At 44.1% G+C, this 25,513-nt stretch overlaps 1 protein-coding gene across 1 annotated transcript; it reads right to left on the bottom strand.

Annotated features, from left to right (window-relative positions):
* Positions 1–17,499: 17,499 nt before the first annotated feature.
* On the bottom strand, positions 17,500–24,589 carry C8H5orf15 (chromosome 8 C5orf15 homolog). The gene is made up of 3 exons (XM_075102933.1): positions 24,382–24,589; positions 20,785–21,404; positions 17,500–19,079 (listed from the first exon to the last, which is right to left on the bottom strand). Exons 1-3 carry the CDS (start codon positions 24,479–24,481, stop codon positions 18,948–18,950), a joined length of 852 nt encoding a protein of 283 aa, XP_074959034.1. The 5' UTR covers positions 24,482–24,589; the 3' UTR covers positions 17,500–18,947.
* Between the last annotated feature and the right edge of the window lie 924 nt (positions 24,590–25,513).

Genomic DNA, 25,513 nt, shown 5'->3' with positions numbered 1-25,513 from the left:
GTGTATGTTACTACTAATTGCCTTACTCCTCAGCTGTGCAACAACAAACCTCCCTGAAACACAGTTTTCCATTAGCACCAGACAGGGATTAACTAATTAGCCAAAAAATAAGATTTTCTTGAGATAACATTAAGTAGATAATTAAAACTAAAACGCTACGTCCAAGAAGTACAGCCTTTTCCTTACCTAAGCTCCAGCTTTTGGCTTGGTTATTCCCCAGCCCCACATTTTCTTTTCATCTGCCATGCCTGAGGCATAACAAATCATTAAGACTGGACATGCATCCAATTAAGTAACAAGATAGTATTTACTCTTATCATCGGGGGTCAAAATAAAAACTTTCCTACTTCATTTACCTATTAACAAAAGACTAAACTGAAACACCAACTAGTTGCTAAGCTCTCGCACAGCAGGATACGATGCCATTTCTCTACCTTTTGGTATAACCAACAAACTCAGGGTATGCAAACTGGCTGTAAAGCAAAGGAGGAGAGGGGACAGAGTCCTTTACCTGGGAGGGCCCCCATAATTTGCCTAAGAGTAAGTCCACAGGTCAATAACTCAGAGAAAGAGAGAAAGGTGAGATGAGGATTGGAAAAAAGAAGGAAAAAAAAGGTGCAGAAATTTAGAAAGAAAGCAAGCAAGCAAGAGAAGAGTAGCAGAATTGTTTAAAATGTCTCTGAAGCTATCATGCTACTAACTTAGGACCTTTTTACAGGTGTAAGAACATCAGCTTGCACAGCTGGAATCTCTACGGCAACACTCGATACGGGCACTGCGGCAGAGCAAGGTTGTGAAAGGGTTTGGTAAAAACATTTTTGGTACCAGCAAGGCAGGAACTTCTATTAGATCCTGTCATCTAACAAAGCCTCTCCTGGAGCAGAGCTACAGATGGAGGCACTAGAGACACCAGCAACCATCACCACTGCCTGCAGCTGCATGATTTTCCCTTTGAACAAGGCTGGAAGTTAAATGCACAATCCTTCTTGCTGTTCCAGCCAGCAACGAGCTTGGGTTGCAACAGCAACAGTATATGCTTACTTACTTTTACAAAGCATTAAGTAATAGGAAGATCTCTGTAACTGCAAGCGGGAGCAGAATGAAGCGAGGACATGATGAGAATGGCTGCGGCCATCTCCTCCACAGAGGTCTCGGTGTGGTTTGGACCCACACACGCCGTGAAGGAGGTAGCAATCCTGTCCTGGGAGAGAGGGGGATGGTATGGTGAGGCATGAAGGCATCCCTCCAAAGTTGGGAGTAAAAGAAACACTGAGAAGCTAAAAAGTTATGCTCCTTAGCATGCTAACGGGGATTACGCAGACGTGAATGAGAAGAATGATTGACTCGGATAGCTAATAAGCATCAGCGAGTCTGTAACTGTCTGACCGCAAAGCCCGAAATCCATGAGCGACTGTTCTCAGACTCTGAGAGCGTTTGGGATTAGGCACGGCCTCTTCGTGCATTTGCTCACGTTCTTGAGCCATGAATCGATTTCACAGACCACGCTAACTCTTTGAAAGGAACTTGCCCATATTTTCTTTACACCAGCTTCTGCGCTGATCCATTTGCAACAGCTCTCGTTTTGTTTCCCAAATTCGTAAGGTTCAGAAATCGGAGCTTGGGAAACATGTTAACCCGATTCAAATGGACCAAAAAATGTCTTCTCAGATAACAGATGAATATCCTTTTCTATCATGGAAATTACTAGCACAGATCCATAAGATATCAGTGCATGTCCACAGACAGGCCTGAGCATCAGACTTCCTTCAAAAAAGCAGAATCAAAAAGTTCTCCTGGCTCACATCAGACTCACCCCTTCACTGTATTTGATAATACTTGTTCTTTATGCACAGACAGGAGAAGGGGAAAGAAAGGTATTATCTCATTACTGACACCGATCACAGTTCAGGCACTAAATCCTGCCTAAGACAGCATGCATCAAAATATTCATAACGTGGTTGCATAAGAAGAAACTATTATCAGTCTGCGGCGTTGTCCTATGACATTCAGGAGAAGGCAACCAGAGCACGTCCTTCAAGTTTTATGATTAAGACCAAAATTTGCCAACGTTTCATCATGATCGTATTAACTGTATGAGATCAGGGGAAGAGGCAACAGGCAGGATAGAATTAATAATAATAATAATAATAATAATAATAATTAGTAGTAGTAGTAGTAGTAGTAAGGCTATTACCCATAAGAAATCAGCTCTGTTTCTTCCCAGGGCTTTCTGTTTGGCTTTCCTAATCTCATTGCCACCACATAACCTCCAGCTGGCTTTAAATCTGACTGCCATGTGCCACTTTCCTATTTAAATCTCCTTGCTTTTTATCGGTTTCATTTTTTAAGTATATAATTCACATTTGGTTCCCAGTAGCTATAATAAAATGTCCAAGTGAGTCATTCTCATTGTCTCACCACAACATGAGGAAATCCCAAATGATGTGATTTCTTCTTCACTCAGCCTTGAGTTACAGGGGAGAATAAAAGCCAATTTATCCTGGCTCCATCAGAACTTTGGGCATTTGAGACTATTTTGTTCTAAATAGACTGTGGATTATCATGGGTTTGTGTCTATTCAGATCATGGATACTGGGCATTTTTCCACTAGAACAAGGCAGACTTCTAGCCCAGCCTCTTGGCTGCTACCCCGCTGTGGTGGCTTCTTGCCCCAAAGCATGGCCAACACTTCTGACCTGTCCATGCCTGAACATTGGTACCAACATCTCCTCATCCCTGGCCATAAGCAAGTGGCTAATCCTTCTCTTTCACTTTCTCTGTGAGTAAAAAAGGAGTAACAAGTCTCCTGGTATTGGCAAATTATATCTATTTACCAGCAATTATGGGATAAGACAGATGCATTCATTAAATCCACCCACTTTCTACCTAGATCCCCACGCTGCAGCGCTTGAGAACCACCACTGCGGAGCAGGGACCTGCCATGGCAGTTTCTTGCTGTCCTTCCAAAGAGGCCCAAATCTGGGAAGGAAGCAAGGCTAACCTCCCCCATACTTGACTGACCAGGGCCAAGAGAGGTCAGATAACTCTGGACCTGCACAATGTTTGGAGAGCTCCTGGCAGAAGTCCTTCATGGGGGATATCAAGGGACCCACGAACCGTGTCACCGAGGAGGAAGATGCTGTAATTTACTCTCTGTCCTCCTTGACGTGGATCTTCCTCTCAGGTGCAAGAAAAGGTGCCCAGCCTAAAGCCCCAGAGACTGCAGAGCAGGTAACACTGTCTCCATAGCCAGGTTCCTTCCCTGTATAATATTTTCAGAGCACTATTCCTAACAGTTTCCATGAAATCTCTGGCACATCTTGAGCAGAAAGCGCGTATTTCACACAGGAAAGGGGGGCTGTGATGTCATTCATACAGGAGAGAGGTAAATATGAAGATATCATTTGTGCACCCTGGCTCATCCCTGGGTGAACCCTGCCACTTTACAGAGTTGTTCAGAAGAGCTTTCTGAAGACGACGTGCTCACGGTTTCCATCACACTGCAGGTCTCCTCCCGCCAGATTCAGATTAGCACGAGCACACGCTTGAGTCCTGCTCTTCAGGGAAGAGCACTAAACCAGTAAAATATGCTGCAACTGTGAACTGGAAGCAGCAGCAACCTCTGTGGGGCAACATGTTCCTCAACTTCCTAATTTTTGGAAATCTGATGGTTTGGGAGTTTTTTTTCCCCCTAGGATTTAAGTTTTCATTGCCCTGTGAAGCTGTGCAGCCGTTTACATGTGTCAAACACATGCAAGACAGACGCGAGGACTTGCTGCTGCAGCTGCAAAGCTCCATGACGAATTCAGCCATTTAAAAGGTCCCTTGAGTGCTTGCTAATATTCCAATATCCATCTAATACCTGGGTTTTGTTAAGTTTTTTGGTAGCATGCCTTTTGAAACTCTATTACTACATGCTGGGGTATGATTAGAGCGTTTGGCTTTCCATGGTAACATTACCTATCTATAATCTTGTTTCTTAGCAAGACCTGAGCCAACTGCACTAGTAATTTCCTTTAATAATAAGTCTTCAGGAATAACGCTGCCCTTTAAACCCAAAATCGGAGGGAACACGTGATTGACAGATATCACAGCTTTCAGCTAATTAAATATTCTGAATGCTCAGCCATAGGAGAGTTTTAAAAGGAAATAATTATAGGTGTCAGACCCTCTATAGCAGTTCTGCCATCACCAAAAGGTCCGGAGCAGCCCTGGGGTCACTGCTGAGCAGTGGAGCCGCTCTCTCTGTGTACAGAGGGGGCTCACCAGACTCCCCCCCAACTAACTGGAGGTAAATAGAGCTCCACCCTCAATTGCACAAAGCAATTAAGCATGCTGTGTTAATTAGTTACAGCAATGATGATCTTCTAGACAAGGAATGTGCTATTCCTTGTAAATGATGCTGCCACGGAAATGTTAATTTCCTTTTAAGATTAAGCTGCCTGGGTATAAATCAGATGCTGCAACCACCTCAAAATACAAATTGCCATGCAAAGATCATAGTCAAAGGCAGGCTGGAATATTTTGCACACACTGGATAGCCTTGCAACGCTTGTGAGAAAGTCACAGAGATGCACCGCGTTGTATCAGCTTCATATGGGGTTTTTTTTATGGTGTGAAAGCATGTTCAGTACATCACAGCTCTGAGCTGGGCTTAGGCCTTTGGACAGCGCTGTAATGAAATTGTTTGCAAGCAATTATAGACCTGCAAAGGAAAGGCACATTGCCACTTGGCAAGTGTCACAGGGGATGAGCTCTTCTGCAGTTTGTCACAAGTTCAGCCCCATTGCTGTGACCGCTGCTCTTCAAGAGACCACCCGTACAGCAGCAAACTTATTTGAAAGCCCACCTCCAGCAGAGATGATTTGTTATGATAAATCTCAACCAAATCAAGCGGTTTGCCAACAGCAGTTGGAAAGTGTCCATGTTTTTACTGCAAGCGCAAGCTACATATCCCATTGCTATTGTTCAGTAATAAATGTATTCATAGCTCACACCAGTTCCCTACCTCAGATTCAGATGGCATTACAGCCAGAGAAGACACCTGTATGGACTGGAAAACACATACCTAATTCAACAGTCTCTCTCCCCCTCTGTAATACAGACTAAATCAGGTATTATGCACAATTTTGCTGCGAAGCACCTCATCTGCTCTAGGACCTCCGGGTCAGCTGTAACCCAGGGTCTCCCAGAGCTCTGCAAATCCTTGGGCTGAGCTTTGAACAACAGGCTCCCTGGAAAGAGAAGCAAGCCAAAGGAAAAATAAAAAGTGGGGGGAGGGATGGGGGGCGGGAAATGCTGCATTCTTGGGAAAAAAAAAAAAAGGCTTTACAACATTTGCAAAATTAAACACGTTCACTTGGCATTTGAGCCTTGGGAAAGTTTCAGCTGCTGTGTGCAGAAGGAAGCATTTACATCTTTTAGTCACAGGATGCAGGTGGTGATGTTCTGGAGAAGATTACAAACAGATTGTAAGCATCTTGCAATTTTATCGCTGTATTATTGTAAGTAGATCTAGGTACATGACAGCACACCCAAACCCAGATGGCCGTCATTAGGCACAGAAGTCGGAAATAACCCCTGAAGGCAGCGGCGCTGCCAAGATCGGGCTGTGGTCCCAGCCCTCAGGGACCACGCCAGGCTACGTTACGTGCAGGGTTAACGCCCCGCTGCTTAACAAAGATGCGCGGATCAGTTGCACGGACAAGGAAAGGCTTGTCTTTCAGTCTGGCATCAAATAAAATACATGTCGCGTCTTGCTGTTAATGAACACACACATCACTGGCAGGGCTACTGCATAATTTATCACCACAAATACTGTCTTTCTCCTGAGTTTTCATAATTCTCTTATCTTTATTTACGAAGCATTAATCTGCTTGAGAAAGGGAAAGACAAAAGTTCACGTGGAACCCCTACAATGTGGTAAAATAACGGAAACTGTAACCGGAGAGGAAGGGATTCAGCTATATATTTTTGTAACTTTCAAATGCCACATGTTCCTGAAATTCTGAGTTTTGTGGCAGTTATACTCAGCACATTGGGTCTAAATCATGCCCTGAGCTGCAGCGCGCTGCGGAAGAGGAGGAGGCGGCTCTGCTGTTAGACTGCAATTGAGACATGCTTTGGCTGGGCTTGCCTAAAGCCAAACGTGACGTTCCCCACTCTTTTGCTCACTTTGCAGCATTAAAGGCTCAAAAAATCTCTTTAGGATTATAAATTCTGTGAGGGAAAGGTTCTTATTTTTCTGTATGGCACCTGCGTACTGCCACACGCAACTGTGCTACCCGAGTATTTATAGCAACTACCACTTTGAAAACTGTTGGCTCTTGCACTTGTCTTCTGGGGTCAAAACTCTGCTAGAAGCAATGGGCTTCTGTGTAGCTTCAATGGAGGGAAATATTTGGGGGTTTGGGGGATTTTTTTGGTTTTGTGGGTTTTTTTTTAAGAGATTTGATGGTAATAGGGGATACATTACATAGATCATTTTTGTAGTGAAAACCTCTGTCTGACCAGTGATTTCCACAACAAACGGCAAATGCTTGTATAAAAATCTGTAAATGTCCCTTTCACCAAACAGAAGAAATTGTGAGATTTAAACATCCCCACCCAAAAGCAAAAAGACAGTCTTTAGCAGACCAGAAGTGAAAAAAGCATATTATGCCACAAGAGATAGAAGAATATATTTGGAAACCTTTTAAATATCTCAAGAGCAAAGGGTTATTTGAAAACCAACATGTCAGTCAGACATTTTGACATGAACATGCTGGTTCCATCAACACTTCTATAGTAAATATTTCAAGATAATCATGTTCTGAAACAGAAAAACTAGCTGCTTTATTTGAATGTCTTCATCGCTGTTGGGATCCTAGCAGCAAACTACGGCTCCGCAGGATCAAGCTGGTGGAGCTGTATAATTCTTGGGCTGGGGGAGGATACAACAGGGCTTAGGAGGGGGGTGTCAGTCTGGGGAGGTTTGCTGGTACAGCGCAAGAACTCTCAACCCCGGTTGCTTGTTGAGTGCTTATGCAAGAGCTACCTGCCAATCTCCTGCCCTGAACACTGATGTGGCTCCACCTTCCCGAGAAAGCTTCCCTAATTTGAGGGGGAACGCAGCCAAACCCTTCCCTGAGCCAACAGGGCATTTTGAGCTCTGCTAGGCAGCAAGCGCCATGAACTGAAGAGAAAAGGCTGTTTACGTTTAGAGAAGAAGTGGCATCTTTTTCCTCCTGTCACAGTCACGCCACAGCAGCTCCCACCCATACCCCAACAGGGCATCCCCTCCCCTTGGCGAGGTGTCAGCAAAGCTGCAGCCATGAGCCCCGGAGAGAGGGGAGGAAACCACACTCTCCCCACTCTCAAACCAGTGCCAAGGAGCCAAACTAGCCCCTGATTTTCTGTATGTTCTTTTATTTTCTCACACAGACCAAATGTTTCCCTTTTGCTCCTCGCCCTCAGTGGAGCCTCCTGCAGAAACCGCTGACATTAATCCCAGAAGCGATTCAGAGAGCGGGGGGGAAACCACTGGAAACCCAAACAAGCATGAGACCATCTGGCAAAAAGAAGGAAAGCCTGTTAAAGCCCACTTTGTCCTTCCTGCACCTCCAGAGCACAAGCTGTCGGTGGCATTTTGATAGGAACAAGCTTCATTTACAGCACTGCACATGGTGCTCTGTTTAATTTAGGCTTTTTTTTTTCCCCTTGAACATTGCTTGGCTTATTGTACCGAAGCTGCTAGGATTGCTTACAAAGTAAGGTATAATCCAGCTTGAGTAACAGCATCAGAGCCTGGACCATCATCTCTAAAGCCTCAGCCCTCAATTACCCAAGCATCTGTTTCCAATTTAGCATAGAGAGGGAATTAAGACAATACTCAGTGCAACAAGAAACTGGTCAGAAATGTGTAGGCTTATTCAATCTTGCTGTGTTCACGGCACCAAACCCTTCCTGCAGCCTTCCTGCAGTAGTTACTCACACCCTTGTCCTGTTTTTCGAACATAGCCTGTCTTGAGTTAGTTGTTAGCACCACAACTAGATCAGCGGGAAGCTTTGGTAGGGCTCTTACTCATTAACACTATTAATACCAGGACCCAAGAAGCTTTGCATGACCTTAGATCATAGAATCATTGAATATCTCAAGTTGGAAGAGACCCATAAGGATCATTGAGTCCAGTTCCCTGTTCCTCACAGGACTACCAAAAACATTACCAACCTTACCATGAGGAAGAAGCACCGTGTCATTCCTGCATCCATCACCGGCTGAAAACCAGGGAAGCCCAAAGGAGCTCAGCATTATTAAATGAATAATATAAATTAATTAAATTAAATCTGTTCAGTCCAAAACTTCTAAGGGCATTCAGCTTATGCAGAGCAGATTCAAATATTAAGACAAGCACTAGAATAATCATGAATCACCATCCAACATCACTCTGGTGGTGCTGCTGCAGAACCACCACTTCTTAAATATTGTGTCGCTTACAAACTATCCCAAAGACTGACTGGCATATTTTTGATTAGAAACCATCTCTGCTGCTGATATTTCAACCTCTGGATCCTGCTCTGTGTTCTAGGACTGGCACATTACAGAGAAATAAAGTGGGAAGTCAACCAGGAGTGGTGGGTGCCATGATGGTCGTTTTCCTTTTCTTTTAATAGTTCTGATTAACCTTTGTTATGAAATCAATCACCTTAATCTTGGGAAAAGAGGCGTGTTAATGACTGCACCAATTTAGTGGGTGTTTTAAGTTTTGCATTCAATTTTATTTTTTGCATGAAGCATAAAGAGGAATGGTATCAAGGACTGCAGTGCTTCAGAGGTACATCAGAGTCCTTTGAACATTAACAGAGCTCTGCTCTGAGCACTCCCCGTTGGGAGTTACAATCGCTTTTAAGAGGAGTTAATTGCTGCTGTAAACATGAAAATGAATCGCCAGTATAGGGTTGGCTTTAGTCGCTCTGGGACTGGGGAGCCTGGTCTCTGAGGACAGGAGATGGGGGAGCCTTTTCGGCTCTCAACTGTTATACACTGAATATGGCATCCGTGCCTCTACTACAGCCCTCAGAAGGGTTCATCCAGCCTTTGATGACTCAACAGCCATTAGGGGGCCCATACGGAGCATGCTGAGCCTTGAAGAAGGCAGGATGACACCTGGATACTGCAGAAGACGTACAATTCCCACAGCGATGCTCACTGGTCTGGCGTCATTTTTTGATACTGGCACTGCATTTCCTTTAGCGGTGGGGAAGGAAGGAGAAGTTAACTGGAGACCTCCTAAGACCAAGCAGCTGTTAGCTGGGGAATTTTTATGTCTTTCCCCAATGGTGAAATATTTCTTTCCTGTTCCAAGTTTCTCCCACCTCTTGTAAGACAAGTTCTTGCCCAACATTGCAGCTCCACAGGCATTAGCAATTCCCATGCGATGACTGCACGTGTGTAATTGGAAGGAGAAATGGCTAAGCAAGTAATTAGGCAAGCAAACTATTTACAGATATAAAATAACCACCTTTCAGACACCAGGTTCAACAAAGAAGTGGGTATTAGCAGCATGCATGTAATTAATCTATTAACTAGTGTTTTGGTGACGTATTTCTAAATCCGTATTTACTCAACCACGTAGCAATCGTTTGTATATTGCTCTGGAAAAGGTTAGACGCTGTCAGGTAAAATTCATCATATTAAAATCCCATAATTAGCAACATTTTTTCTTTTTATATATTTCTGTTACCGCGCAGTAACATTTAGGGAGATTGGTGTCTTTGTTTGCCAACGTTTTCCTCTTGCACAATAATAGAAATGTATGTTGGGTTGAGGAAACAGATTTATTTTCCCCAGGGTTAGAGAAGATCTCTGTGATTTTGAAGTTGGAGGTTATTTTGCTAAGCCCCACAAGAGCAGAGGTTATTTTTATTCATATAAACATATTATCACGGCTCAGATGGATTAATATATAGGAGCTCATTATGTTAGAGATCCACATTGTTTCAGGAGAAAAAAAATGCAGGTCTGGGAATGCACTGTAAGAACATACTTGAAGGGAAAAACTCCATTTCTTGAGGGTGTTTTTGTTTTTTTTTTAATTAAATTAGAAAGAGTAGGTAAACACCCCTCCGCATCTCTGCTGCCTCAGTGCAGGGACCGTGGACGACCTGCTACGGGCCAGCACCCCGATTCACCTTGACCTTGACCCCAGCGCTTGCCTCGCTGAGCGGCCTCACCCCAGCACCGCATCGGCGCGGACCCAGCACCCGCCGGAGCAACCAGAGCCCGCACCCGCAGACACGCAGCCGCACGATGCGGCACAGCCCTGTCCCTCCTGGGTCCCCAGGCAAGCAGCCGAAAGCGAAGGCGTGAGCCTTGCGGGATGCCGCCGCCTGCCTCGCCGTGTCAGCCTGTGCCTGGAGGGATCCCAGCGCTCCTTTCTGAACTTACTCTGCGCTTCTCCGCTTTTGCTGCTGGCTGGTTGCAGGGCGCAGCCACACTCCCCCCTGCTGGCCGCTTCTCCGGCAGCAGGGCAGCATCAGGGAAAAGCAGGGAAAAACAAATTCTTTTAATACCTAAACTGATGATTCTTTTTCTTCTGGGTATTACTTAAAGTTGTCCTCAGCGATGACCGTTTCACAGCACTAGCAAGGTAAGCTTGATTGCCAGTTAAAATACCTTCCTTTGCATCACCACTGAATTCTTTCTGTAACACAACTGTCATTTAATGCTTTATTACCCGCTCACCCACCAGCAGTCCAGGCAGGGAGCGGGCAGTGCTCCAGGCAAGTGCCATGGAAGGCAGCAGGATCCTCTTGTTCTCACAGCCCCCACCTGCCCAGCAGCAGATCGCGTCTCAGTTGTACTGTGATACCCATAATATTCCTGCTAAAATGAGAAGGGTCAAGAGGTGTAGGGCTTTTCTGGGGTGGGGAGATAAAGAACCTGCCCAATTCTTTGTCCTAGCCTTCTATTAAAAATGAGCTCCTTCTGCAGTTCAATCCCATGCAGACCAAGGGTGATGCGGTAAGACCAACCTTGCTTCTGAGGCTCCCTCTGTTAACCTGTGCATCCACAGGACACTGAAAGTGAACTCGCACTTCCCAGCTTCACCCCCCCGCTCAGGGCCCTGGGACCCTCCGACCTGGGTGGGCAGGAAACCTCCTGAGTCAGCAAAACTCCCCTAAACCTGTTGCACTGGCACGCGACTGCTGAGGTAGCGGCAAGAGGGAGAGTTGGGCAAGCACGTCCAACCTCTCGCAGTTTCTTGACCTCCAGAGTGAGAAATCAGGAATGGAGCTGACAAAAGGAGCAAGCCTGGGCTCCTATAATGTCACATTCAGGAAGACTGTATTTTCAGCTGTGGTACAGTGCAGAACCTGTCCCACAGGCTTCAGCCCCAGACAGTCGGAGCGTGCAGTATACAATGGATACATAGCTGCTCCAGGGCTTCCCACCACTTCCTCAGAGCCGGGATGAGCACATCCAGAGCACAGCCTGTTAGCTGGCAGTCGTTCCAGCTGCTGAACTTGCAGCAAAGTTTTTGGTCAAAGCTAACCATCATCTAATCACCTTATCACACACCACACAGCCACAGGGAAGTATGTAAGATGCTACCGCCTCCCCCAGCGTCACCGAACTGCTACGTGTGAACATGCCGCCGCCACCTCCGTATAGAGTTGCGTGCCTTATATTAAGGTAAACACAACAACAGAGAACCCAAAAGAAGGTTGCCTCTCAAACTGCCCCAATACTGCTACGATAACATACGTGTCACAGCCTTATTGTCATTTTGTGGTGCGATTCAGCCCGAACCCCCTGTACTCAGAGAGGATCAAAGACAGTTTTTCTTCTCCAGGGAGCGCCTTTTCAAACGCAGAGAATCTTCCCCATAAAAGTTATTGAAAGTGTAACATCACTGCTTGGGAGATTGTGGCTTACTTTCTGCAGGATGCCATTATGCCCTTTGCTTCCACCTTCCTTCCCTCCCCAAACAATGTGGAATATAATTCTCCTTTTCTGAACATCTGGCATTCCAGCTGTTGGGATTCACAGTCAGCGTGCATTAGAAATGAAAACCTATTCAAGATTAACTGGTAGAATTTGTCAGCTAATACTGAAAGGGCAATTTTTAGGTGTGGAAACCCCTTTGCGCCTCCGTAAAGGACAGTCAGCTGTTCCTTGCCCCAGTGACTGCGGCGCAAGAACAGTCACCCCGTTACAATTTCATTTGGAGACTTAACAGAACCGTTACGAATAAGCACGAGTTAACCTTAAAAGATACATCCTAAAGCGCATCACCGCAGCTCGTTGTAATGCAGAAATTATGTCATGTAGGTGCTTTTAGAAGGTTTATTTGCTCTCCCCCACTTGCAGAGGGGGAACAGGTATAGGGAGAGCGTAACCATTTTCCCCTCTGACAAACAGTGAATTAACACAGGGACAAAAAGGACTTCCATCAGGGGTCACAAGTCACCACGAGACACTGGAAGATGAAAGGCAGTAAGGTGCTAACAAAAATACACAGCGTAATTCCACTGCCTTGCAGAGCTAGCTGATAACCAGTACCAGCTTTGTGATTAACAAAAGAGTCCTCTGCGTCACATAAGCAGAATGGGAAATACTTCAGCATCCTTGGTGCACCCATGAACCTGAGCTGCAGTTCTTAACCCCACTGGCTTCCTAAAATACCTTAATCGCATCCATTTCAACATTGTTTACGGAATAGTGCCAAGTGATTAAATCTAGTTTTACTTAGTCTTTAATAAAACCTCAATGAGTGCACCTGAATAAGGATACCACGACCTTCATATTTTCATTTTAATAAAGATAGGAAATTGCCAAGATTAGTGATTTTCAGTGTTAATAACTTAACAAGGCAATAGACCTTGTAATTAAAAATAAGGAGGCTGCTAAATGATTTTGATAATGATTTAAGGACCAATTACAGAAAAGATGTCATTCTTCCCTTTATAATTAGATATATTAGAAACAGTGAAGCTGAGAGGTTCTGATATTAACCGGATTTTATTGCAGTGAGGGCATTCATACGCTCTGTCTCAGAAAAGTTTAACAAAACCCAGTACAGGGATGCCTCCTTAAAGGACACTCAGTTGTAAAAGAGATGGTGTAAGAATGATTAGTTCTGCTGCTTTGTGGTGGCTGGGATATACGGCCTTGAAGATTGCTGCTCTATCAGCCTCACGTGAGGATTTAGCACTCCCAGAAAGCTACTCAGCTTAGAGGAGCACAAAATCCAGCTTTGGTTTGGATTTGGGACAGGAGAGGGAAGCTGCGTGGCCGAGCAGGTACCGTGACATTAGGGACCACGCACACATGGTCGCTGCAGCAGGGCAGCACCACCCCTTAGCCTCCCCGGTGAGTTCGCTCAGGGATTTTTGTCCAACTATCACAAAAACCAACACAGAAGAAACCTCAAATCCTCAGTCTGGCCCGGCCTCTCAGCAACAAAAACCATTACGCTGAGACTGCAGTGACCAGTCGCTCACCTGGCTTGTACCATGTAAAACGCTCTTGTTTGGGCTTGGTTTTAAAAGACATCTTAGTATCAGCTTTACAAGAAACCAAATTAAGAGTTTGCTGCTACTGCATGGGGGACATCCTCATCTTTGTCCTACACGTTCCCATCACTTGCCTTGAGTCAGCTCTAGCACTGGTCCAGGCACACGGCAAACCAGCTCGGTGCCCCAAATGACTGCAAATCAACCCAGGAAGAAGAAAGATTAGAAAAGAAACAGGAATTGATTTGCTGGGTTAGGAACCTGCTTACCTTCCAGAGCGGAGGAGCATGGGGTGGCAAGGAGAAGCAAGAGCCTCCTCTCGGGGTGCAGGGTGCTCTCAGTAACCCGGCCCCGCTGCCGGCGATACCCACAGGACCATCCCACCGCCCCCCCGGCACAGGTGGCAGAGCCCTGCTCGTCCTTTTCAGAGCAAGGACAGCTGCTGGATCGCACCGCCCTCCTCACCCCAGCCCTGGGTGGCGTCAGTGCCTCGAGATTTAGGCAGAACATTGAGGCCCAAGCGAGTACCAGCTGACAGCCAGATCCCTCTTTGCTCAGCATGCCAGCTTTTCAGACAGTAAGAGCTAGTAAAATCTCACCCACTGTGGCTCATCGCAGGCTTCCCAAACCGACATGACTTGGAAAATCCCTGACCCATGTTCTGCCCACCTTGGCCTGCAGCTGCACAGGTCCTCCTTTGGAAACGAAGCAAAGATTTCCCAAGCCTGAGTTACAGCAGTAAGAGCACCCCCCTTCTCCTGGTATTACCTGTAGTCTGTGTCAGAGCCACAGAAAAATCCCTTCTCCCTTTCTATTATTTTTGTAGCACTGAAATTTATTTAAGAGAGATCGCATTTTTCATCTCCACATTGCAAATTAATTTCCCGTAACTCAAACCACCCTGCTCAGATAAACCTTTCTCCATTCGCCCTGTATACAACCGCGCAGCAGCCAAGGACAGTTGACTTAGCTGAATAACATGCACTGGTGCGAAATGAAAATTAAACTATAAATATTTTAAAATACCTGATTTCCTGGATAGTAAAAGGGAAATGTATCATTTGTTTAAACTATCCTATTCATTATTTCTTTCCTCCTTTCATAAAACTCGACCACTAACGAGAACCTACATAAATAGAGCTTCAACTTTCATCTTGGGAAGTTTAATCAGAAAGCTCTTCAGGAATATTTTATTCCTTTTATCAGAATACTGATGGAAGTCATAATTCACCTTAAAGTGAGAAAGTTTCCTTTCTTCAGTAAAGAAATTCATCAAGACATTTCTCGTTGGGAAGATCTGACATAAATCTGCTTGCTTTTTCCTCTATTTGATCTCAGCACTTTATGAATTTTTGATTGCCTGCTCTTAATTTTCCACAAGCAAATTCAATTAAAGAAATTAAAAAACAGTGGTTCAGTCCCGATTACCTCATCAGCAAATGGCTCTTTTATTGCACAACGAATGACACACGCTCCACTTTCCCAGTGCTGGTGGAGCCCTTATAAAACCAGATCACGAGAAACCTTTCCCTTTTTATTGGTACTATTAGGAAGTCGCGTACCAACTACCCAAGTCAGTTCAGGAAAGGCACCTCCCCTGTGGAGGCAACAATCCAAGGGCCACTGCGGATTAACAAATAGCCTGGGGGAAAAAGCGTCAAAGTCCTTGGGCGCATTTCAAACCTTCCGTCCGCACAAGGGCGCGGCCCCTTTTTTACAGCAGAGCGACGCACAGGTGCGCTGGAGGAGCCACTCAGCACCGTCATTACCCGGGGCAGAGGGGATGGTTCCCTATTCCCTAACTTTGTTCCCTGTATTACCTTGCAACAAGCGAAGGTGAGCAAGTATATGCCACGTTGCAGGGACTGGATGGGAAGACACCTGTGGTAACAAGCTGATTATTTAACATTCACCTTCTCGGGACACAAATAACCAGCGTTTCTCGGTGCTGCAGCCTCTGTGTTACGCTAGCGTTATTAGCTGAATGCTGGAGCGGATCAGCAGCGGGCAGGTTTTAAGAATAGTGATATTCCACAAACATCATTATCTAAATTATTTTGCGTAGATGCATCCGCAAACCTTCTGCTTTGGCATGACCGAATCTATCCCAATCGCTGCCAACCTATCTCGATCACTGCCAACCTGATGGAGCAAGACACAGTCCAAGCACTTAAAATACATTAGTATGCTCAAAGGGAGTCCATTTAGACAATTCCCCAAGTGAAACCCCCTGTTTAAAGAACTTCAAGGATTTAAAATTCATGTTAATTCCCTGTGAATTTAAAAATGTTCAAATAAGCTGTCCTTAGCGCCGTTACTAAAGAGGTTAATTAAAAGAATATTTATATAAAGCATTTAAAAGAAATTTCTCTTACTTGGGAGATAAAGAGGATGTGCACAATAGCTAAAGCAAAGAAAAACCACTCATCTGAAGCGCCTGGAGCTAGGCAAAGCTGCGCTCTGCCAGAGCAGACACGCGCAAGCCACGATTTCGCAACCTCAACCATCAGTTACCTAACTCAAAATATTTCCGTCCTGCTACGGCCATCAAGAGCAAAAGGCTCAAGATATGATTTTTCTCCTCTAAGGTAACCTCATGCAAGAGCATCTTCAGAGAAAACAGCCAAAGGGACGTTTCCAAAGAGAATTTATTAACATTTGCGGGCCAGCCGAAGCGAGTTGCAGTCCATTAGGCCTAAATACTGGTAGTTGCACCTAATGAATACTCCATCTGTGGGACAGGCACTGTCACAGCACTGCTGAACACAAGAGAGTTGTAAAACGCTACGACTGCAAAACAAACCGCAAAGAAGCAGGTTTAGTAACCGAGCTGGCTTTAGGCCTTTGGGTTTTCCCTACAAACCTCACAACAAGCAGTCTTGCCATTAGCTGTGTGCGTTCCTCCTCCAGCAAAAGTCAGAGGGTTTTAAGAGAGTGGCTTTGTTGGAAGGAACAGCTCAAGAGCTGGAAAACTAATAAATTTCTCTCCTTACAGACAGTCTTTTCACAAGGACAAACAATTTGAGGGAGGGAGGGCAAGGAAATGCAAGATTTTTCCGCCAGCATTAGTCTTAACGAGAACATTGTTATTTGTTCAGAAAGCCTGGAAGAAAAACATTTAGATTGGTTTGGCTCAGCCAGTTGAACTATGCTTTAAGAGCTTTGGAAGACATCCAAGAGGGAATAAGGTAACACATCTATGGATGCCAGAAATCAACAAAATAAACCTTATTTCTACTAATTCAGGTCAATGTTAATTTTCTACATTTCTAAACAGTGTTCTAGCTTCAGTCAGGTGGCTGAAAACGTAACATCTGCCTTGACGGCCTAATTCCCTGGATGTGTTTAAGAGAAAATGACATTGGAAATAAAACTTTTACCGTGGATATCATTGTACTCCTGTGCAGCCGGGAACCTCAGCGTCTCAATCAATGTTCTGTGTAAGGCCTGTGGTACCAAGCTGAAAGGAACCACACGGGTTCTGCAAGTTGTGAACATCCAAGCACCTCATATCAAACCCGCTACACTTTATGAACGTTATTTAAGGGGAAAAGCTACTGACTTTCTTGGGTGCGAAAACATCGGCCTCCTCTCCCATTCCAACGTTTAAACATCCTAAAGGAGCTCTGCACAGCCACCCTTCCCTTCAGATCTTGACCACAGCAGTGTTACGCTTTAACGTGGGTACGTTCAGGTAAGAGTTTCAAGTACCTTCCACGAGAATCACTAATTATACAACTTAGGTAAAAAATTACTTGTTGACTAACTTACTGCTACAGCTTAAAAGATTTCATTTCAGCCTTGCTATCTACCCTACGTACCATTTAACAGATGCATGAAACAAAACACTGTACCCCCCCCCAAAACACACACACACAGAATGAATTTAATCAGTAACAGAAAAGATGGTTTTGAACCGGTTTTCTGATCCCAAGCTTAAGCAAGCTCTTTATCGTAAGGTACTGTATAAAAGCAGTGAAAGAGTTAAGATAAAAAAACCCACAAGCTTATTATTGTCATTTATTTTAAAAACCTTATTCAAAATATTAAGTGATACAAGTCCAAATACGATAAAAATTACTGCAAGAAAACAGTTTGGGAAGATTTTGCTTGTGCTTTACTTAATGTGGTTATGAAAAGAATCATTTAACAGCAGGATTTAGAACTTTTAGCACTTCATTCGTAAGATAGTATCATGCCTTCAGACTCCTCGCGCCGACAGCTGTGAAGTTGATTTTTTGGAAAATGTTACATAACTACTTGAATACCAAGTCATTAATTAGGGGGTTCCGATCCACCGTTATTTACATATTCATCAGTTTGTAAACTAAATCACAAACAGAATGTACAGAAAACTAAAATTTTATATTTTACAACTCATGAAAACATAAATAATGAAAGTACAAAAGACACGGTAAAAAAAAAAACCCTACTGTACCAGTAACTTGATTTACACTAATGCGTAAGTGTTTGTCAAAAATGAGAGCGCGCTGTCCACAGACTGGCAGCCCCACACCCCGTTATTTTCATCTGCCTGTTACCTGGGTCAGAATAACAACAAAATAAATTATTCTTACATTCTCAGGCCTCTCCCATTTATGATATCGCAAACCCCTTAACTGTTTCCCAACTGTCTTAAAATTCAACAGAAAGCTTCAACGCGTTGAAAGCCTGTCAACTCCCTGTATTTTAGTAAGATTATTCAACGAGGCTTATTTTCCATTCATTAGTTCAAAGGTAGTGAAATAGTCGTCAATATCATTAGAGAAAAAAACTGGACAGTCAAGAAGCTGCACACCTTCACAAAGATCTTCAACGTTTTAAAGAAATATATGGTATATAACTTCTGAAATAAAATGGTTTCTACATAATTATGTTTAAATTCTTTACTGCATGAACACATACAGAAATTATGGAATTACCGTGTTAGCTCTTCTCCCTAAAACAGGATCCAGTTATGTGACAACAGAACCAAAAAAAACCCAAGATGAAAGATTTGCAGCATCAGGATTTAAGCACAGAAAAAAGTAATTATATTTCAAGTTTGCAATACAGCGGGATTTATGAGCCATACGAGTGATTAGCAAAGAGATCATTAATTTGATTTAGTGATGCCAAAGTCATTAATTTATTAGACCTAAAATATTTTATGCTTATTTTTCTTATTACCACTATTAAGACTGCTCCAGACAGAAGGGATGATGCTTAATGAATGGAAAGAGCACTAATTATTAAACTCTGTATCTTTATAGTTGATATAAAACCTGACCAAAGTGGCAAACAGATATATCATGCCCTTGATCTTGCATGAGATTTAATCTCAAAAACATCCAGGTCGAAGAAAGTACATCTCATTTCAGTACAAGCAGCATATTTAGAATACCTGAATATCATTACATGACTAGGCAGGCAAAGAGTGAGAAGTTCAGCAAACTCAAATCACAGTGCTTTCAAAATATGTAGTCATTAGTTATTTTCAGGGAAGGCATTGCTTCATTAACATTTTGATCTAAACGATGATATTCTACTGTTCTAGAGCACAGGCCATCCCTCCATCTTCGGCTCTGGACCAGCAGGAAGATCTGAAAGAAAAAGCAGCCAACTTACATAATGGAGCGGAGAAACATTTTGGGTTTGATAGACAGCTTAACAGTTTTACCCCTTGATCCTGGCAACGGCATTACTGTTGCTACACAATACGGCACCAGCAGTCGGCCATTTCCACACCGTCCTTGCCACCACGTTACTTACCGGCAACCTCAGCTGCAGTTTGGCAAAAACATGGCATTCAACCCACAGCTCTTTCAGTAAAGATATGTGTGTAGCTTCAAAAGTACTGAGTATACAGGCTGTTAAACTATTCCCAGATGGTGACATTTTTTAGCTTATTCATCTTACGTACTCTGGCATTTCACCCTTGTTAAAAATAATTGTATTATGGGTGCTGAAACAAAGGCAACAGCAGCAGCAATGGTGTAATGTGATAAACCATTTCTGCATTACAGCTCCGTGTCCTCTTCAGCAACAGTAGCAGAGCAGTTAAAGAGGCTCTATGATAAATCAAAGCGCTCAAGTGATCAGATTTTTAAACGTCTCTTATCTTCACCCTGTTTAGCCTTGTTTCTTACCGACATCATCTAAGAATCCACTTTACTAGACAGGGCTACTATGCTGGCAAACAGGGAAATTAGATCATGTAAGTAGGCACAGAAATACATGCCACAGTCCACATACTTGAAGTACTAGTGTATTTTTCTGTTCCCAACCAGAGATTATTTCCAAGTGCTAAAAAGTAATATTGACAGACGGCTTTGCAATTACCCAAATGATACTACAAGCATCATCTCACTTATGTAGCAGAGACAAGGCAATTTTTATCACTTATTTGAACTTCTCTCAAAGTTAAATTTCCAAACAACGGTCTTCAACATTTTCCCCCATAGTCTTAGCAACACACATTCCAGATATGCCATTGCACTGTAAAGCAGAAGTTTTGGGGATTTTTTCAGCTGTGTTCTTTTCAGCATTCCCCAAATCCTTGACCAAATCAGGGTTCTCTACAAGGATAAACACTAAATTTTCCTCATATCTAAAAGCAAACTATGATCTAATTGCAAATTTGTGCATGCATCTGTACTGGGCCTGGCTGGGCTGGAGTTCATTTTCTATGCTAGCGATATATTTTGAAATAACACTAATCAAGGCTACTTTTGAGATACAGGGAATTAGTCTGTACCAGAGAAAAAGTTACCTCAAAACACTAACATCGAGCTTCTCTAAATCTGAAGAGAGTGTTAAGTATTTCCTAAAAGTTTGTGGTTAAACCCTCAGAAGATCGATGATATAAAGACCACCTTGAAGTGAATACTTATTTCAAGGATTATCACAGTTATAACAAGAATGTTCCCATGCCATTTGGGATTAAACCTTCCTTAATTTGCTGTTTATAACCCCATGCAGAAACAAAATTAGTTAATCACCTTCACTCGACTCGTCTCAGGTCTCATTTATACAACTCCTGTTGTACACTGCCAGTGGCCATTACTGAACTGATGGATTACTGATGTCATCAATTAATTGATTTTCTAATCTGTTTGATTCAAGTTCATTTTCATTGTGCAAATAAAAATGACAGTAATGATCCACATATTAGTATCGCAAGACTAAGTGGTCAAAGATTTCATTCTCCAGAAAGCTAAGCTGCTTATGTTAAAAAAGTGTACAAGGCAATGCAAGTTCATTTTAAAAACTGAAGCTGTTTCTCTCAGCCTTTCGCAGCATACCTACCTTCCTCTTATTGTGATAGGTGACGTAAACAACAGCTACTAAGAAGGCAACAACAACCAGGTGAAAAAAGAAATGGCTGTCTTCTTCTTCTTCCAACCCTGTGACAGAAACATCTTTTATCTTCTCATCAAGGGACTTGATCTCCTCGTTGTAATTACTAATAGTGTCAGAGTCATCATCTTCTGGCATCTCTAGGTCTGGGTTGTACCTGGAATTCGATGTCATTTCATACGGACCGTAGTCATCTCCATCTGACTCCATAGTTTCTTTTATGATGGGTGGTGAACTATTTAGTGTGTCCTTCAAATCTGTTAGAAGATCCTCCTCCTCGATTTTAGTATCTTCAGAAGCATCAACATCCATTTGAGACACAGGACTAGCAGTCACCGCACGAGACAGAACATATGGCAGAGAATCACCTTTTGCTGTAGATGGTTTTACTGAGGTCACGGAACTGATTTTAGTTGTTGGTGGTAATGCCCCTTTTTTAGTTGGGCTTGCCTCTTTTTTTGTTGGGATCATACTCTGCAAGCTGTCTGTCATATTTTGGGATCTGTTTAGTGTTTCATTCTCACTTTTAGAAGAAATATTTTTTGGAAGCATCTCCACTTTCACAGAATCTGAGAAAAGAATGAGAAACAGTCAATATTAAGCACAAGGCACTAACTTCTCTTGTGGTACTTCAGCTATAAAAGAAAATTATTGCAAGGCAATTACTTTATACATGAGAAATCATACAATGAACAGGGCAGATTCCACACCATAAACTTTTTAGAATTTAAATGCAGAATACACACTCCTGTACTTTGACAACTTCAAAAGAGAAGTCTGGAGTGAGACAGGAATTAAAGCTTGGAAGCACAGGGCATATTAGTATGCCAAAGTGTCCCTGAAAAATTAAGCATGCGTATTTTGCAGACCTAGAACTTGAGAGACATGTCCTCCCTCTCTCTGTGGGTTTATGATGCCTTGCGGAATCATACATTAGTATTTTCTCCATCATCAAACTCTTTCTCCCACAGAATTTGCTGGGGTCTACAGAGAAAGAAGTTCTCAGTAAAGCTTTTCCTGCAGTTAGAAGTTTTTAATCTTTCACCATTGCATATTTTGCCAGTAAAAATGAGAACACACTGCAATGTCTCCTTCAGCTAGGACACAAGGTCCTAGTATCTCTTCCCATACACTTATTTTTATTGAATTTGTAGACATGGAAAAAGATTTCCAGCCTTATGTTAACTCGAATGAAACTTCAAAAGCTTAAAAAAACAAAGCTTAAAAAACAGCTTAAATAACAAAGCTGAAGAAAGGACAATCTGACTGCATATGCTCCTGTAGGAAAGCCTTCTGTCAGCAGCACATTGTTGTAATGAAGAAAGTCAGCAACAGTGCCACATAACAGTGCACCCTTACGCAAATTCATGCTCTCTCCAATGCCAGGATGGCTGTGCAGAACCACGTAAAAAACATGCTGAGCATTAAAACCACACACAGGGCCCATCACCCTCTTCTCCATCCAAAGGAAGATGAAAAAAGATATAGAAGGAGTTTATAAATAGCCAATGGGTTTTTAATCCTAAAAAAAAAAGCAGAGAGCAAACTATTCATCTTTATAGCACATCACTTTCAGATTAAAATCAGGAGACACCTTAAAAATGAAGAACACATTTTAGGCTTTCAGTACACATCATAATTTAAATAGTGGAACCATACTTGCCTTGTATTTTGGCATGCCAAACTATTTTTTAATTTTCTATGTCAAAAATGCAACAATACTTTCATTAAGCGCTCCCAAGGAGCTCCCTGGTTCACTGGAAGTTACAGATTCTAAAAATGCAGCATTCAGCCAACTGCTTGTGTCAAATTACTCATAAGTATAATATTATACAGAGCATATGAACCATGTTATTCATGAAACATGCATATTTACAGAGGATCAGTTACAACAGACTTCTCCTTGTTTACATGGTACACTTTCCCATCATGAATTACTCTTTAACCAACTGTAAAACATCAACTAATCCGACATGAACTAGACATTACAGTGCCTCTCTGCTAACGTTTCAGGTCATCTGCTTTACATTTAACATACTGTTGAAGAAATTAGTAGTTTGAATTATCATATCGACATTAACTTGTTAAGTTTTTGTACAGGACAAAGTTTAGGGAGTTCTTATCTCCCCTCAGGAGTCACACCAGGTAATTACATACGTGGAGATAAAGATGAGGAAAGGCAGCTGCAAGATGGTTTCATACTTACTGGCATGTTATGAGTGAGGTAAGCAGACCTTACTGCTATCCTCACCAAACAGACAAAAAGTTTTAGACAGTAATAGCTAAATTGTGTGAAACACAAGCACATTTTTCCTATAGAACTACACCATATATATCCTTACACTTCAAATTATTCTTACACTCATTTTAACCTGTAAATTTTAGAAAGATAGATGCTTAAATGCAAGGGATTCCCACCAGCAAATGCTGCAGCTTCTGAGTGAGAATGAATAATTTTCTGTTATTCCTAAAAGAAGTTATTTTTTTTGTTTTAATAGGAATAACAAGTGTAACAACTGCACCATAATTGATTTATGATATCTTGGCAAAACTATTTGGCATTATAAACGGTGGCTGCACCGTTTAGTTACACAACACTGTCAGGTGACGTGAGGCATAATGCCAGGACTCCAGAGATGCCTCAGCTTCAGAAATAGATATTAACATTCAATCATGGCAACAGAACTAGCGATACAGTCCTCTTAGTAAACACTGCACATAAAAGCATCTGACAGGGTCAAAATTCACTTCCAGGAAAACTTACTTTTTTAGAAAGCAAGTTGTTCCATGATTTTTGAAGTTAAAAACTCTTGGTTTCCTACAGGTTTCTGTCCCACATCCTCAGCCTGTTCCTTCATTACTGTCCACCCTTTAGACCACACGAGGGGCAACACAAATAGAGCTTGTTCGGATATACTGACTGACAAGCAAGAAAGGAACTGCCAGCTCAAACAGTTCCCTTCATTTCCTTCAATAATTCCCTTTCTCTTCACTGGCCAACCAATTCTTAATCTAAAACAAACAGAAACTCACCACATTTGATATATGTATTTCTTATTAGCAATTAGTTACAGTTGGTCTGTAGGTGGAAGGGAAATGAACGAAAGAAAATGAACTTAACTAGGAGTCAACCTGCAGGATAACCTGAGCTTATCTTCGCGGGAGGGGGAGACAGGAAGGGAAGGCTAAAAACAGGCACCCAGCTTGAATAATTAGAACAAAATATTAAGTCTGACGAGTGAAGTAATCAGCTAAACTGATCTTCGTAGCATCAAAAGGGGAACACCCGGTGAGACAGCCCCACACACCCGCCGAGGCGGCAGCACTTGCGCCCACAGCGCTCCCTCCCGCCGCTGGCTGCGGCCGGTTCTCTGCGAGAAAGAGGAGAGAAAGCCCGGCCGACGCCGGTTCCCGGGGCCGGGCCCTGCCGCCCCAAGGCGGGCCCTGCGCGGCCGCAGAGACCTTTAGGCCCAAAAGAACACCGCCGCCCCCAGCCACCCACCCGGCCAGCCGCCGGGGCCCGGCCCGCCACCCCGCCGTGCTCACCGGAGACACCCTGGCCGCGGGCCGCTAGAGCCCAGCCGCAGAGCAGCAAGAGGCAGAGAACGCGACCCGCCGGAGCGTCCCTCCCGCCGGCGGCCGCCATCTTCCCGGACACCCCCCGCCGCCACAGACGTGGCGGGGCGGCCGCGGCGCATGCGCAGGAGGGCGGAGACCCCGCGCGCCGGCGGAGAGGCGGCCGCACATGCGCCTGGGCGTGAGGGCGGGAAGGCGCCGCGCAGGTGCTGAGGGGGTGCGGGGTCAAGGGGAGCGGGCTGGGAGCGTTCCGTGAGAGAAAATAGGAATTTTCCTTCATCTTCCTTCAGCCAGAGTTTGATGTGAGAGGTTCGGCCCTCCACACGAAGTCGCAGCCCTGGGATACTGTTCGTCAGTGTCCATCTGCGTGACTGGGCTCTGTAATGTACCACTCACAAATGCTTTTCGCAGAATTTGATAGATTTATGGAAAAACGCTTTCCTGTTCTCACCCCGAGTAGAATCATAGAATCATAGAATGCCTTGCGTTGGAAGGGACCCACAAGGCTCACCGAGCCCAGCTCCTGTCCCTGCACAGGACACCCCAAATTCACACCAGGTCTCTGAGGGCCTTGTCCAAGTGCTTCTGGAATATCGCCAGGCTGGTGCCGTGATGCCTCTCCCTGGGGAGCCTGTGCCAGGGCTCCACCACCCTCTGGGGGAAGAGCCTTCTCCTAACGCCCAGCCTCACCCTCCCCTGGCACATCTCCCTGCCGTTCCCTCGGGCCCTGGCGTTGGTCACCAGAAAGCAGAGACCAGCCCTGCCCCTCCTCCTCCCCTTGGGAGGGAGCTGCAGAGCGCCATGAGGGCTGCCCTCGGCCTCCTCCGCTCCAGGCTGAACACACCAAGGGACTTCAGCCGCCACTCGTACCGTTTCCCCTCTAAACCCTTCACCAACTTAGTGGTCCTTTTCTGGACACTCTCCAGTAGCTTTATACCCTAATGTCCTGTGCCGCCCAACACTGCCCGCAGCCCTCGAGGTGAGGCCGCCCCAGCGCAGAGCAGAGCAGGACAGTCCGCTCCCTCACCTGGCTGCAATGCGGGGCTCGATGCACCCCAGGGCACGGCTGGCCCTCGTGGCTGCCAGGGCACGCTGTTGGCTC

This window comes from Phalacrocorax aristotelis, chromosome 8 (genome assembly GCF_949628215.1).
Source record: "Phalacrocorax aristotelis chromosome 8, bGulAri2.1, whole genome shotgun sequence".
Taxonomy (NCBI): domain Eukaryota; kingdom Metazoa; phylum Chordata; class Aves; order Suliformes; family Phalacrocoracidae; genus Phalacrocorax; species Phalacrocorax aristotelis.
This window is presented reverse-complemented; position numbering and strand designations above follow the sequence as displayed.

Bases quoted from the DNA above. Each gene is read 5' to 3' on its own strand.
- C8H5orf15 (XM_075102933.1), bottom strand. From the start codon at position 24,481: ATGGCGGCCGCCGGCGGGAGGGACGCTCCGGCGGGTCGCGTTCTCTGC. The intron at 21,405-24,381 runs GTGAGCACGGCG...TTCTTTTCTCAG, and splicing joins CCGCGGCCAGGGTGTCTCCG to ATTCTGTGAAAGTGGAGATG. The intron at 19,080-20,784 runs GTAGGTATGCTG...TTTTTCTTTCAG, and splicing joins CCTATCACAATAAGAGGAAG to ATCTTCCTGCTGGTCCAGAG.